The 16245-nt window shown below is 36.0% G+C and overlaps 1 protein-coding gene across 3 annotated transcripts in view; it reads left to right on the forward strand.

Moving 5' to 3' along the window:
• The first annotated feature begins 246 nt into the window (after positions 1-246).
• Positions 247-16245, forward strand: part of AKAP6 (A-kinase anchoring protein 6) — a 208238-nt gene continuing 192239 nt past the window's right edge. The window contains exons 1-2 of one of the 3 annotated variants that reach the window (XM_058849044.1): positions 247-666; positions 2599-2956. In XM_058849044.1, the coding sequence (XP_058705027.1) occupies positions 2633-2956 (324 nt within the window). In that variant the 5' untranslated portion in view covers positions 247-666; positions 2599-2632. The remainder of the gene's footprint in view (positions 667-2598; positions 2957-16245) is intronic. The other 2 variants (XM_058849055.1, XM_058849064.1) reach the window with 2 other exon arrangements.

Here is a 16245-nt window from a genome sequence, read left to right on the forward strand (position 1 = left end):
GCCGGGGCAGAGCCGGGAGCCGGGGCAGAGCCGGGAGCCGGGGCAGAGCCGGGAGCCGGGGCAGAGCCGGGAGCCGGGGCAGAGCCGGGACCGAGCCGGGGCAGAGCCGGGAGCCGGGGCCGGGGCAGAGCCGGGACCGAGCCGGGGCCCGGGCAGAGCCGGGGGGCGGGCGCGGAGCTCCCGGCTTCTCCCGGGATTTCAGGAGCTCAAGTGTGCCCGCACTCCTTCGGTGCCAGTCTTCTTGGAGAGCCTTTCCGCTGTTCCTTCCTCACAGAATAGTTGGATGATGGTGCCTTTTTATTCTGCCAAGAATCAATTTAAAGAAATCTGTGTCCTACTGTTGGAATTCGGTCGTTTCTAGCTGCGAGTTTCTCCTTTCAAGCATTTGTGAGCTTTTTAAAGCAGACCTTGCTAATTAGCATCCACGGTGGATTTTATTACTTTTGACGAATTTTTTGGGGTTTTTTTTTTAAGACTATGAAAAGAACGATATATTTTTAAATTTCTCCACGTGTTCTTAATTGAAGTGTTGCAACTTCTTGTGATCTGGCAGGAAGGAAAGAATGTAAAGGACTTGACTTTAAGAGCTTCTAGGGTTAAGGAGGCATTAGCTGTAATGCTGGAGAGCCACTCAGAGAGAGTCAAGCACATGGTAACAAAAACCAGGTCAGCAGGTTCCTAATGGCTGCTAATTGCACACTCAGTGCATGAAAGCCAGAACTCGCTCTGCATGCAGCACGGACCAGCTTTTGTTTGCTTCTGCAGGAGCATGTTTTCATTTCTGTTTGCTAATTGCTTTAATGTCCTTACTAGAGCTGAGTCATGCTCAAAAACACTGCAAGAGTGCCAGGGGTTATTTTTTTTCGTGAAAAAACTACGAAACAGGCGCTGCTCTTGCTGTGCTTTGGTATCATTTAGTGATTCACAACCGTTTCTCTGATAGGCAATTTAACAATAAACATGCACGAATAAGGACCACGTGTGTTTCACCAAAATTTCACTTTCAGGAGGAAATAATGTGAAGAATATGTTTAAAATATTGAGATAGTTTTGGCTGCTAGAACAGGTGAATTCTCTGCTAGAACTAGGGCTATGATCAGTAATGTCTCTGACAAATATGTTATTACACTGATTTTTCTAAAAATTTATGTTGAGTACTTATGGCAACAGAGTTTAAGCTGAAAAATAGGCAATGTAAAGAGATGAACTTAAAAAATATGGCATCCTGGAATTTTAATTTCATCTAGTTTTGCTGCAGAACTTTTTATTTAACAGCATTTAATTGTACAGCAGGCACTGAGAATATTTGAATTCTTCTATCATTTCCTTGCTTGATTGCACTGATAGAAAATTTTGTTCTGAAGGGCCAAATTTATATTTAGTGTTAATATTTAGTATAACTTTAATATATTGTTTTGTGAGTGTGATAGATATGCAATCACTGATTTACTAAGTAGTAGCAGGGTAGGAAATAAAATCAAATTTACATAAGATATAAATTTTTTGTCCTTCCTAGCTATGCCAAATGAAACTGTGACTGGATACTTCCCTGATATTCTCACTGCCTGCAGGAGTATTCTCTGGATGCTGAGACTCCACATTAAATATTTAGGAATATAAGTCAGTAGTCACAGTGTTGATTTGACAATTAAAGGTCTACAATCTTATAGATTTTATGTTAAGTAAGTAAAATTGATTGTTTGGGTTTTTTGGGGTTTTTTTTTATGTGTAGGGTTTATAGCAGCCTTCATGCGTAGTACACAAGTAAGTAGAACATACAGAGGAGGAGGTACAAAGTAAAATATTTTACTTACTGACTTTTTGCAGTGAATCTCATAAGTGTATATTGATGACACAGCATTTGAGCTTTCATAAAGCCACTTTGTAAAACGATGTTTTAATTTTACATATGTATTTTGACCTTGGGAATGATTGTATCTATGTTTTGCTAGAGTTGTTGCTTATTGTAACAGTTCTTAATCTAACAAAACTATTGGAACTTAAAGTTCTAAACAAAAATCAATAAATCAACCAAGTGTCCTCAATAATTTCTTCAAGTTTGCTGGCAAATTTTTTGTCTTACATGATCAACAGTCAAGTGGACAGTTTGAAAATTTAAATAAATCTTTAAATAAATCTGTGTTTAGTCTTAAATTTCAGGCCAAGGAATATGTTCTAATATGTACTAGTTTATGAATACCAGTCTTGTATTAACTTGTGGAGTTCAGTAAAGTCCTGCTGACTTTGTCAATATTTATTTATTTATGTTGCAGTTGAAAAAAATCAAAACATATTTTTCATTAATGAAAGCTATAATTTCAAAGTTGATTGGAAATTAGATGAGAAATTACAATTGGAAATTACAATGAGAGAAATGCAGTATTCGTTACTTTTCTCATACAAAGATCCTGTTCAAATCAACAAAGTTATTTTGAAAAAATCTATTTAGTCTTGACCTTCCAGCATAGATTTTTAGGGTGATGAATTTATTTAGGTGTGCAATAAATCTCAGACATTATCATTTACTGCTTGCCTTTGAGTATTTTGTTGCTAAAGTTAGTCTTACAACAGCAGCTTCTTTTCTTTTTATCTTTGCAGCTATTTTTGAAAGGAGTATGGTTTAGACTCCCACATGTTAGCCATGGACGTAGCGCTTTCTCCCATGAGAACGCCAGAGCTGGATCCGATGCCCTCTGATGCCTCTCCCATGCTCATCAACATGACTCCCACAGTGGAACAAGAAGGGGAAGGGGATGTCATGAAGGACCTTGACCCAGGCCAGCAGTATGAAAAGCCTCCTCCTCTACACACCGGGGCTGACTGGAAGATTGTTCTCCACTTGCCAGAAATTGAGACCTGGCTCCGGATGACGTCGGAAAGGGTCCGGGATCTGACCTACTCCGTCCAGCAGGACTCGGAGAGCAAGCACGTGGATGTGCACCTGGTACAGCTGAAGGTAAGATGAATTTTATGTCACAGACACCTCAGAGAAAGTGTCTCATTCAAATCTGCTGTTAGTAAAATAAACAAAAGGACTTTTCCTAATTGTTGAAGCAGGTCTGACAGCCTGTGTTAAAAAGTGAATAAATCCTTTTAAGGGAGATAAGAGAAACCACTTAATTATCAGAATTTTTGCGACGATATTTGCTCATCACTTAATTTAATAGTCAGAACCATATTCATGAACATGTTCATACTCCAAAAGCAGGCAATAAAACATTATCAGTAACCTGACTGGACATCTCACAAGCACCCAGAAATATTCCCACTGATTTTAGTGGGCTTCTGTACCTAAAACCCCCAAATAAAATTCCACTAAAATTCCTAACATTCCAGTAAATAGGGCCATTCATTTGAAATTCAAGGCAAAATTCAAATAATTAGTGCCTGGGACTTTAAGTATATGTTCATTTGCATGGCCTGGTTTGCTGCAGCAGATGAAGCATGCTTTTGAAGGTGGCAGTCTCCAAAAATAGCACAAAGGTTATCTCCAGACTGAGCTGTCTTCAGGCTTGCATTCTGAGGTCTGCTTATGTGCGCATAGTCTTCCTTCATACTCAGTGCAATGGTATTTTATTTGTGTTTATTTTAGGACTGTAGCTGTAAGCTGTCTTAAAATACAGCACTGTATACTAACACTAACCAGAGTAACTGTACTGTAATCAGTCCTAAACAAATAGAGAGCTGATCTTGATGTTTAAACAGTCCCACCGTTTTTCTAAAAAAATTAGGGGAGATATTACCAGCTTTTGACGGGAAGAAAGAACCAAATCCACAATATGCAGTAAGGCTTTAGCAGATACTGTGAAAAGGTATTTCTGCAGTCAGGCATGAGAAATCTTGCTGGGCTTGGTGCTAGCTCTGATCTGGAATTGCTTGTGGCTGTATTAGCGCGGCGCTGAGGTGTAACTGGAGGTCTGTGGAGCTTGTGGGTGGCGTTTGCACATAGCTTTGGGCTGGTTCAGAGCACAAGCAGAACTGATCTGTGCCTGACTATGAAATGAGAATATTCTGTACATACAGCTCACCCTCATATGTCCACTAATACATTCTATTTATAAATAGAAGTCAGAGAATAAATAGCATTCCTCATGGTTTTTCTTCTTTTTAGAGCTTATTTGTGAAGTCACAAGTGCCAATGGGAGTTCATAAAATACTTTCCTAAGGGTTTTACCTATGTAAACAAAGGAAGCAAAGTTTTGACCAAACACATTACGAATGCAGAGCTTCTGTAGCCTGCTGACCTTTAAATCTCTATACAGACAAAAAGAAATATGACTGTAGAAACTAATGTTGTGAAATTATTTTATGTGGTTGAATATAATATAGACTTTAGATAAATTTTGAATAGTTTATCTAATATATAATTAACTAAAACTAAGCAAAAGACAAAACAAAACAAATTCCAAACCAAACAAAAAACACAACTAGAACTTCATACAGATTTTTTATTTTTTCCCCTCTGTCCTCTGATTATATTCCTTCCCAATGATGTGCATCCTTCTGGAATTGTTGTGCCCAGGCTTGACAGTGGGCTCAGTGTGAAGCTTGACTATTGCTGAGTAGACTGGAAAAAGTGTTTCACATAGCTCTCAAACAAAACATACCAGTTTAGTATTTTCTGTTTTCCAAAACAGATGGTTTGTTCAAGTTCAGCTTGTAATTCACTGTAACTCCTAATCTCCTTTCCCACAATATATTTTTTCACCTCTCTTTTACCCATGAAATTTTACATATAGGATTTTACCTTTGTCCATTATTAATCTTTTTTCGTTTATCTCATTCCACAACTATCTCCTCCAAGCACACTCGTTGTTTTCATCTGCAAATTTAAGAAGCCTTCTTTCTGCTCCTTTGTCCAAATCATGAGAAAAATGAATTATATAGACTCTGGATAAAAATCTAGAACATAATAATTTCTGAATATAATTTTCAAAATGCAAATGTAGCAGTAAGACAAACAATTTTTCGTTTTCTCATAGCTTGTTTTCCTCAGCCAGGAGACATTCATGAAGCTTTTTTCATCCATTTTTTTCATCCATTTTCATGAAGCTTTCTATTTGTTTTGGATGCTTAGAGTTGATTTCTTTCCTTTGGCTGTCAGTTGGCTTGTGGTGATAAGACTGGTTTGGGGACCCAGGCCATTGCAGACTCTTTATATTATTCCTTGGAAAAACTGCTCAGCATGCATCATCTCCTTCTCTTGTGAAAACTTCCTCGGTATCTCAGTTGCAGATCTGTCTGTGCTTCTGCTCTTTCTGTAATCAAGAGCATTGCCTCTTTGTTGTGGCTTGTTCCCCAGGGATTTTGGTGTTTGCTGCTAGTCTCTTCTCATGCTGCATGACTTAGGGCTTTACTAACCACCACTGATTCTTTGAAAATACTTGTTTGCCTCACTTTTGCAATGCCCTTTCTCAGAACTGGCCACATAGCATGAGTGGGAGGTTTTTCTTATATTGTCCCTTGTGAAATTTCCTGGAAAGCTCAGCTTCACACAAGTGCTTCAGGAAGATAGTTGGGTGAGCTGTAACTCTTCAGATCCCAGAATGCCCTATTTTAGTCATTCATCTGGCACCACTCTTAACTCAAGCTGTTCTAAGATACTTTTACATTGCTCTAACACATCTGATGTAGCTGTTACCAATATTGTAAAAGAGATCCAAAAGGTGATGGTTTTGCTACAAGCAAATATAGGAGTGCTCTCTGTGTCCTTGTATTGTCTTAAAATGCTGAGATGCTTTTGTGATCCATTCAGTTTTTTATAGTTTTAATAAAATATATTTGCTTTTACAGCAAAATTTTTCTTGGAATCCTTCTGAGGTATAACTTGGCTTCAACTCCTGTTCTGCTTTACATTAGATCCCTTAACTCTCACAAGGAAGGGCCTACTGTTTCAAACTATTGATAACTGCTTTCTATCTTTTTGAAAAAAAAAAAAAAGTAATTTGGGATGATCTCATGTAATCTTCTGTATCTGAGATATCTGTTATTTGTAACTTATTTTAGAGTAGAGCTCTCCACCCCTGCTTTGTGACTTAAATATCTGAACCATATATTATATATTGACATAGAAACAAACACAGTTTATGCTATGATAGTGTCTTTTTTGCAGACACTGATGTCTCTCTTTCCAAGCAGAGAGGCTTCAGTCATTTTTTTCCATGATACCTGGGTCAGTCACAAACGTCTTTTGACAGGATCTCTCATCTTCCCTCTTGACTCCTACCACAAAATTTTCATGAATTTTGGCTAGAGATCAAATATCATGTGGCCATTCACTATCTCTATTTCTACTTTTTTGAGGAACAAAGAGTTTTTAGTTGTTCTTTTTCCTTAAGTTTAAGTCCTGGCTAAGAAGACAGCGTGAGAAATTATCGAAACAAGGTATTAAAGATACAATGCAAAATTTTAGGCAGCAGAATACTTTCACTGAAATGAGCAACAGAGGTGTTCTTGTGCTGCTTACACATCTACAAATTAACTGGCAACTGAGCAAGATGACGCAGGACTGTGCTTTGCATGAACACAGAAAGAGTATATATATTTTACTGGAGATTCTGTTGCCTTTTAAAGAAAGCTGGATCAAATTAAGATAGAAGGCTGTTGGTTAGAATAAAATAAGAGGCTCAGAGATTTGGGAGCTAGTGAAAAGTGGAAAAAATTGAGAAACAATAAGAGGCTCCTATCTGTGAGTAGAGAAGTGAGCAGTACTGGTTTAGTCTGCCATTATCTATGTATCAAGGGAATAAAAATAGCTAAAAGCTGTAGAAGCCTTAACTGGTAGCCCCGGTGATAATGCAAGATCTGGCTTGCATAATTTATCAGGATAAATGAATAATTAATATATGTTGCAGACAGCATTCTGGACCCTTTTAAGCTTGGACTTCCTTTCTGAAGAGGCAGGAAAATGACCAATAAAAATTGTTGGAATTAGTGTTTTTGTGACAAAGGGATTTGAATATTCCTTGGAGTGGTAGAACATCAGCACTGGATATTCCATCTGGGCTTGGGCAAAACAGATTAAAAAAAAAAAAAGGCAAAAGGAAAGGCATGATTTACTCACCTGAGGTCCATATATATGCCCTTTGGAAAGGAATTTTGAACAATGTGTGGAGTATCTAAGCCCTTCCCTTAAAGCAAGGGACAATATGAACAGCTCCTTTAATCAGCTTGAGTTTCTACCGAAACAAAGCAAACACCTAATGACACACTGAGCAAAAATTCTGCAGCCTGTGATATTTCTTCCAAGGATAGAGATGCATTCATTAGTTCTCAGTGACATATTTGGACATAGAAGGGTGGTGTGTAACTCAGAGAGTTTGTAGATATGAGTACAGTAGCATCTGCAGTGCTTTGGAGGTCTTAAGGTTGTCCTAAAATAGACATTTAGATTGTTCAGCAGTCAGGAGAAAAAGGTGAACATTTGCCTATGATGAGGATGATATTGCTCCTACATTAAAATATGTTAATACAGGCTGTAGAAAATGAGCTAATATGCTCTACCAGTGGTCTCTAGAGAAACATTAAAGTGACTATCAGATTCCAGCACAGATGTTACCTATTACAGTCTCCTCTAGCCTATATCGTAGTCTGATTAAAATATGAATGTTTACTGGATGCAATGCTGTAATGATATAAATTTCATAATGATGAAAAAATTTTGTTTGTCAAGTCATTGGGCAAGTTAACAAAGCATTTGCTGAGGGAATGTATTATGTTGTTTAGTATTTGTGTATGTGATGATAATAACACATACTGATGTTCAGATTTCCTGGAAAACCGTAAATTAATACTATTTCAATGGTGTGAGTAAGATTTAGTACTGTCAAATTTTAAAATGAGTGGTCATTGACAGTATGTAATTATCTTTATTCAAAAGTAAGTAATGGGAATTTGTTCTGATTGCTGTGATTTGTTGCAAGAATTTTTTTATGAATGCAAATATAGATGTGTGTGTAAGCAAAAGCAGACACCAAAGCTGTGCCACGTAAGTCCTAGTGGTGAGTGTTTTATTGATTATTTGTGTGAGTCTATATGTTGCAAGGTAGAATATTATTATGTATTATAACAATCACCTATTTCTGGTCTGCTTTATGAACTATGATGTCCATAGGTGTTTTCCTGCTTTGTATATATCAGTAGTCTTTGTGGATGTATTTCTTATTAACCATTATAGGAGCTAAGCTTGTTACTTTTTCAGTCTATAATTACATGTCACTTATAGTAAATTTTCAAAAACTCTAAAATGGCATAAGGGAACAGTCACAGTCAGGCACAGAAAATTGCATAAAATATAAGAAATTTTTGAGTTTTTTACATTATGTTTAAAATTTCCTTATGAGCTTTTATTATGGGAGAGTTGACAGAAGAAATTTTAGGTAATAGGATGATTCTGTCTGAATGCTAAAAATGCAACATGAATATCTCAATAACAAACTTGTGTTTTAGTAAGAACAGGTTCTGAATGTTGGTGATTTTTGAATATCCTTGGATATTTGCCTCTTGTATTATGTGAATTACTCCTCAGAATGATATCCCTTTCTCTATAGCTGTTAGAAACCCTACTGTGAATTGATGTGATTCCTTCGTAAATCAGCAAAACACACAGGTTCTATATATTTTCTTGTGGAGAAGGCAAAAGGAGAGATAATACCTACCAGTTTCTCCCTGTAAATGGTTTCCTGGAGAAAGACAGCAGTTTCCATGTAGTCAGTTATGATTCTAACCCTTGCATTTCAGAAGATGGAGCACTTCTTTTTTTGGAAATGTTTCCATTTCTTTTTGGAAAACACATGTAATTCAAAAGGCATAAAGCAGCACTGCATTACAGCGCTACTACTACAGCAATCATAGCACTCCGAAGTTCTGACAAAACATTTGTAAGTTTTCACAGAATATAAAATCTACTAGTAGTACACTGCAATTTCCCTTTCCCACTGAGCAGTGTACTTTCTTTTCATAATCTGTGTTAGCTGAGAAAAGTTATCACATAAATGTCAGAGCAATATTCTTTTATTCTCCTCAGCTGGCTCTGGAGCCATACATGCCCTTCACTGTGGCTCCATGCTTCAAAAGGGACTTGAAGCAAGCTTCAAAATACAGTCTTCTCTTTTGCTGTGTCCTTTCATCTCTTTGTGTTGAGATGAATACATTGGCCTCTGATAAAAAAACAATGCAGATATTTCATAGGCAAGAAAGTAAGTTTCTTCAGAATAAGTTCTGTAGATTTAATGATAATTTATCTGCTAATGTATCGGGAAAAGATGATTTTATATGTGCATTTCCAGTGTGATTGTGATCTGAAATGATGAAATATGTTATTTTTATAACTGACATACACATATGGGTATATATATGTGGAAGTATATTTGTATGTGTATGTTTGTAGTGCCAGATCAGAAATACAATGCCGCTACTACCACCTCAGAATTTGCATATGCACTTATTCCTCATGCATTTCTGGCTTTTCCTCAAATATTCTTTTGAATTACCTGCCCTGTAGAACTAGAGAAATTATAGTACAGTTCACTGTAGGGCACCATTAATGTGTTTAAGATCTCTGTGTTTGCAGTTCACCTTGTGCTTCATAGATAGTGAGAGGTTACTCTGTGTCTATTTATACACTGACAGAATAAAATCTCCTGATGGGACAAAGTACCGTTAGTACCCTTGGGGAAAAAGAAATTATAGGCAAGGAAAAATGTTATATTTTAAATGGTCCCAAGTATCTGTACTTTTGGGTACAGTAAAGTATCCAAAAGACCCCACAAAATAAAGAAATAGAATTGTATTTTCAGACCATTGAGCTGTGTGGGATGAGCAAAGTGGTTGATACACCACGTAATCAGCTCATATGAAAGGTATGGTTGGCTCCTCCTTCTGCATCTCAGCACTGTCCAGAAGCTGAGCAGATAAAATCATCCAATGGAAGTCTGCAAAATCATTAGCCATCTATGCTCTAGCATCATAGAGCTGAGATACTAAACTGAATGCTCTTACTCACTCTTCTACAGGTATTTTGAGGGAGAAGACAAAGCTAAAATACTTTTAATTAAATTCAGGACTTTTAGGCAATAAAAGAATTTCACAATCTGAACATTTAAGAACATTATCAGATACTGTAAGACTCATGAAAAAAGAAAGGTAAGAGGGATATTTCCAAGGGCAATACAGTAGGATTTGTACAGACATGGTACCACGGCAGCTAGTCTATGTTTTCTTTGCTAAGGTCATCTGCACTTTCATATGGTATTTATGGGGACTTCCTGAAAGTTCAGATGTCCAGTTTAACTGCTGAACTGAAGACAAAATAGTTTACTACACGTTTGTTTATCTGTTATCAGGTACAGGATCCCTTTTTCACACAGGACTAGGGTCTTACCTTGAAATAGATAATTTTGATCCATTGGATTAAAATACCAAATTTTACATAGTAAAATGGGTAGCCTCATATGTATTATTACAAATATAACCTTCTCTTCAAAGACTACTTTAAGTATCCACCTTGTTTATGAATCTAGACCAGCAGCTCAGTATGAGGAATTAAAACAAGTAAATAGAATACATGGGAAAGGAACCACTCTCTTTTCTCCAAAGGAACATTGCATTTCTGGTTATAAATAGGACTGTTTGCTTTCAAAAACCTCACAAAATACTGAATGCTGTACTACTTTCAAACTTCAGGTAGAATAAGGAGTAATGAAGACATATTTTTTTTACCACCTTACAATTTAAGTTATACACTTTTGATTTTCAGCTGAGATGTACAAGAATAAATTCCCTGTCCCAAATCTGTTCAAGATTCAGTTTTGATCCTAATTATGAATGAAATATTTATAGTATCTCTCAATGTCTGTTTTATCTTCCTTTTTTTTTTTTTCTTTTTTTTTTTTAAGCTAATGAATAGCTAAATCACCAAACTAAGCATTTGAGCTGCTAAGATTTCATGGTGATTTCCACTACAATTTAAATTACTGTGCTCAGGTTTGTAGTCACAGTATTTGGGTGTGAGTTGTGAATTTTGATCAATTCTCAATTATTAGATGGATTTTCTTTGCTACTGTGTTATCTGATATAGGAGACAGCAAATCAGAATGAAAGAGCCACACCTGTAAGTTATTAAAGAGGTTGCTTGAAAATTACCAAGGAAAAACCGATGTTATATAGGTGGCTTAAAAACTTCAGAAAAAGACATTTTCCTTTATTCACAGGAATACATGTTGGTGCAGATAGGGTTGGGACTTTTATTTGTTAGGTTGCAAATCATGTTCTAGCTGTTGGTTGCTAGCTTTATTTTCCAGCCTCTCTCTGCCCAGTTTTATTTTCCTTCCAGTTGTCAGGTTCTCTCCCTCAAAGTTTTTGTCTTCCAAAACTCCCATCTGATTGCTGTCCTTTTTAATTTTCTTCCTCCTGTTTGTCCTTTGCTGAGTACAATGCTGAGTCATCTGCTGCCATGCTGAACTGCTGCTTCAAAAAGCCCTGCTTTCTTTCTTAACCTGCACCTCTACCATGTTCTGTGGGGAGAGCAGGAGTCAGAAAGAGCACATTTTTAATAATACTTCATTAAAAATGAAGGAGGGAAGTAGATGACATTACTACACATGGGGCCTTTTTTTTTTTTTTTTTAAATCAAGTTTAAAGTGTTTAATACATTTTCTAGTATTCTCAAATGAATGAATGCATAAGGTATTAGGGTGCAGGAGCTGCTTTTACTTAAAACAGTTTTGAGTATAGTTGTGGTATGTTCCTGCAGTTGTGGTATATATCTGGCTTTGTGTTGGCACAGTCCTGCATTACTAGAATCTGACCTTGCTGATTTTTTTGGAGGTTTTATGCTTAGATTTGTTTGTTGCCATGTGAAAGATGACAATTTAGTTGTTATTATCGGATGACTAATGATTTTGTTGCCTTGATACTTGAATAATTTCTCCTTGTATAAGAAATGCAGCTTTTTGCATTTATGGAGAGGAGGTGATTTAATTTTGATAGGGAAATACAGCTAATGAGGAGGAACTAAAAATTAGATAGCTACAAGAATTTGTAAGAATTCTCCATTAAACAGCAATTATTAAATGCCTCAAGTCTTTGAAGGCCTCACTATATCAAACTGCTCCCAGCAAGTGGACTTTGCTGTCTTGCAGAGCCAGTTGCAATTGGCAAATTACCCAGTGCATGGAAGTCTACTTCTCAGGGCCAACCAAACAGAAATAATATTAATAACAACAACAATAACAAAGCAATAATAATAATAATGATAATAACAACAGAAAAAACAGCAGGAGAAGTAATGAATTAAAAGTAAATACACAAAGTCAAAATTTTTGCATTTAGGGATATAAAGAAAACCAGGAAACTAATGGACATTTCAGACAGAGTTTTGCAAATGCACACATAGGCAACTTTATACTCCTGGGAAGCTGTTGAACAGAAATGGGGAGTTTAATAACAGATTTGAATTACTTTTTAAAGTGTAAATAACATATTTATAATGTTGTGCTCTGTTTAGTTACTTCTGTAACTAATTTATTTAATTGTATTTCCATTAGAAAAATTACTTTCAAAAGGTATACATTTAGTGTTGTAGTATTGTAGGAAGGTCTTTGCTATTTGTCTTCTTGGTTCATTGTATAAGATAAAGTTGATAAGTTACAAGCTTAAAAAATTACTTTGTGTGTAATTAATTGTGTTTATTATGTATATCAGTTTTCTTCTTGTTCCTTATTTCTACTCTTACAGCATGGGCAAGAAAAACACACAAAGCATAGTGTCATGGAAAGCTGGAACTTACATTAAAACAAAGAAGAAAAAAAAAACCCAAAAAACAACAAAATAACATGAAAAGGCCCTGGGGAATAGTCTTTTGTAACACGTTCAGTAAGTTCAGTATTAAAAAGAGCAGTGAGATATTCAGGTCCAGCAGACATCAGAGGCAGCAGGTTCTGCTGCGGCTGTGCTGCAGCACCATCTAGTGCTACAGGAGCTGCAGGAGCTGCTCAGCTGCTGCCTTTGCTGCTGAGGAGGGAAAAAAGATGCAGGGAAGGATGGGAAAAGTTTGCTATCACATGCACAGAACTTTAGAGCATTACCAATAGTAATCTGCAAATTTTTAAAAAATATTTATCTGAACAAAAATGCATTTACTAACGTGTCAAGTTTAGCATACTTGCAAAATAAAATGCTTGATATTGTAGTGGTGAAGAAGTGATATCGTAGTGGGAAGAACCCTCAGAGAAATATCTGTGCATTAATGTACGTATGTTTATATATATATATATATATATTCTTTATATATGTAATTTAGGTATAAATATATACTCTTTCTACCTTGAAACATTCAATATCTACAGTGAATTTCTGTTATTTCTCTATGTCAGAAAAATACCAGCAATACCAGCATGGTAATACCACTAGCAGAACATAGTGTTTAAATTAAGGGTGTCCCTGAAGATGGAGATACCTATAACCCCAGATCTTCCTGCTTGGATACAACATTAAAGCTTCTTCAGGTTTGCATGGGTCACTGGGTAACTTACTATTTTGGTTGGTTTTTCCTGCTGTTTTGAAATTGTTTGCACTGTACACTTGACACAGTGCAGACCATACAGGCACAACGTGCCTCGTACGAGGTCCAAAATAAACTGGCAGCAAAATCAGCAGTAAAAGCAAGTTATGGCAGTTCAACCCATCCATGAGATCTCTGCTGTTATCACCCCTCACCCTCCCAGGCAGCCCCTAAATCCAGCTCTCTCTGTAGCAGCACAGTTCTCTTTCTGTTTTGCTTACAGTTCACAATTCATTTAAATCAAAATGAGCACTTATATTTTGTGGTAAGTGTTATTACCAAATCGGTTTTCTGGAAGTGGTGCAGACATCAATTTAACAACATCCTGGAAATGTTTTATAATCCCAGCGTGATAAAATTTTAGAATGAGAAATGTCCTTATGCATTAAGGAGACTAATGATTTTGCTTAGCTTCCTTTGATAAGTTTAGGACCATCTAAATATCTACTATCTAAATATGTTTCTAGATAGCAACATGATAAACTCCTGTTGTCCAAATGTACTTATCCTTCACTGAAAAAACCAAAACAATCCAAACAAACCAAAAGCAATGAAAAAGATTACAAGATAGGCTGAATTAGAGGTAGTTGATTATGAGAGCTGGCATGGATCTTCAAAAGCATCTCTGCTCTGTCTTAAAAATCCCTGTGCTATCCCTTCCTTTATTTCTGTCTGTGAAGTTCTGTAAGAATTAGTCACACATAGCACATACAGCTGTGCACATCAAATGCTAATAAGAAACAATGTGAAATATGCAAGAAAATACTGTACTGATTTTGTGTCTGGGATGAATAAGGGGCTTCCAGTCCACTGAAGCAGCAATAAGACCAAGATTTTTGCAGATTTTCTTTTCTTTCTGTTGCTTTGGAACAATATGTGCATTCATTAACTATGGAATAAAACTATTTGGTCTTTTGCACAGTTTCATTTCACTGCAACTCACATGGACTGAAAGAACAGCTGAATAACTTGATATGGAAAACTTATAGGTCATGAATATTGGATGTAACAGCTGTTTTCTTAAAAAAAATAAAAAATGATGTAATCTCATTGCTTAGAAATGTCAAGAATGTGACAATCAGTTACTTGGAATAGGAGAAGGAAAACTGGTTTTAGCCAGCCTTTCATTTCCTAGGAAGGACCATGTTTAGAGTTTTTAATTATTAAATCCTTCAGAGCAAAATCCAAAACTGATTATGAACTCAATATTTTTTATAGAAAAGACTAAAAATGCAGTCCTTGTTAAAGCTATTTATTCTATTTGTTCTCTGTGAAATTTTAGAAATGTAATTTAGAGGAAGTGTTCCTCTACAGTAGCCTTACCTATCTGTTGGTTTACCAGTAGGATGATGAAATGTTATTACAGATAAGTCTGACTCCACTTAGGATCTTTGAATTGCAGTATATGTCTTTTAATATGTCAACTCATACTTTGTAGTGGTAATGCATTGAGGATTAATTAATAGGACACTAAGCTTGAAAGGTGTGAGTGAAATCTGCAGCTCCAACTGTTTTCAGTTCAGCTGTTTGCTAGACTAACAAGGGAATCAATGTGTGCACTCTGAGCAGATCCATTTAATTCCTTGTTTCCTGAAAGAAAAAACTTGAAAGTGTAGGGAGGAACAGATTAAACCTTCAGTCTCTGCTGGGTGCTAATGGAAGATAGGCTGCAGCAAAGGGGTGTGCAGTGAAAAAAGTGATTCTCACTGATACTCAGTTTAGATTACAGTAATGAAAATGCCAAAGGTGGTGTTCACTGATGTTTTCTTTATCAAAAGGAGAGATTAATATCTGCTACATCTCTTTACCTCACATAGGTGCATTTCTTCCTGTGGTTATTCTGAAGATATTAAACAGATGCAAATACAGGCAATTGGACAAGCACTTGGAAGATTTGTTGTTAAACTTTAATTTGTAATTATGGAGGTAGATTGAAATAAATGTACTTTTAAAATTAATCTGCTTTGCTTTCAATCTATTTGTTGTTTCTAAACGATATGTTTACCATTTCTGCTTATAAAGACTTGGTGGGGTGATTAGGGAAAATTTTTAGGGTAAATAATAAAACTATCTGTTGACTGAATCTTCATTAAGTTTGAACATTCCCACTTTTGTATTTAGACTTGGTTATTTATCTGCAAGAGAATAAAACCGTCCTATTCTGGTATTTTCAAATCTACAAATTGAATTTTATCTTAAAACTTTTAGAAGAAGAAAAGATCATGCATCCAACACCTTTCTTGATACCCGCCTTGAATTGGGTGTAGGTCTTTGATGCATAGCTACACTTGTGTGAATCAGCAAATACCAAGTGGAGAAGAGATCTGAATTTTGGTCTCTTTTATTGCCATTGAGAGTCACAGAAACAATTGTTTTTAATCATACACATTTGAGTCACATATACAAAGTGGATACCATGGAAAAAAATCCTATTCTGCCTTTAAGAAGCTTTTCCAGACAACACTTCTTTGTAAAATTTTGATTTAAATTATTAGATTATTTTTTTTCCAGTGAAGATTTCTTTAACTGGAAAATTTGAAACTAGCTTAACTCTTCTTATCCAGGTCAGTTTGCTATACTCATAAAAGATCAAGTTGGTTGCAAACAAGGACTACATTTTTAGTCTTTTATATAAAAAATGTTGAGTTCATAATACAAATTATGTCAGCTGTCTGGTTGGAAAA

Source organism: Poecile atricapillus, chromosome 1 (genome assembly GCF_030490865.1).
Source record: "Poecile atricapillus isolate bPoeAtr1 chromosome 1, bPoeAtr1.hap1, whole genome shotgun sequence".
In the NCBI taxonomy this organism is placed as follows: Eukaryota; Metazoa; Chordata; class Aves; order Passeriformes; family Paridae; genus Poecile; species Poecile atricapillus.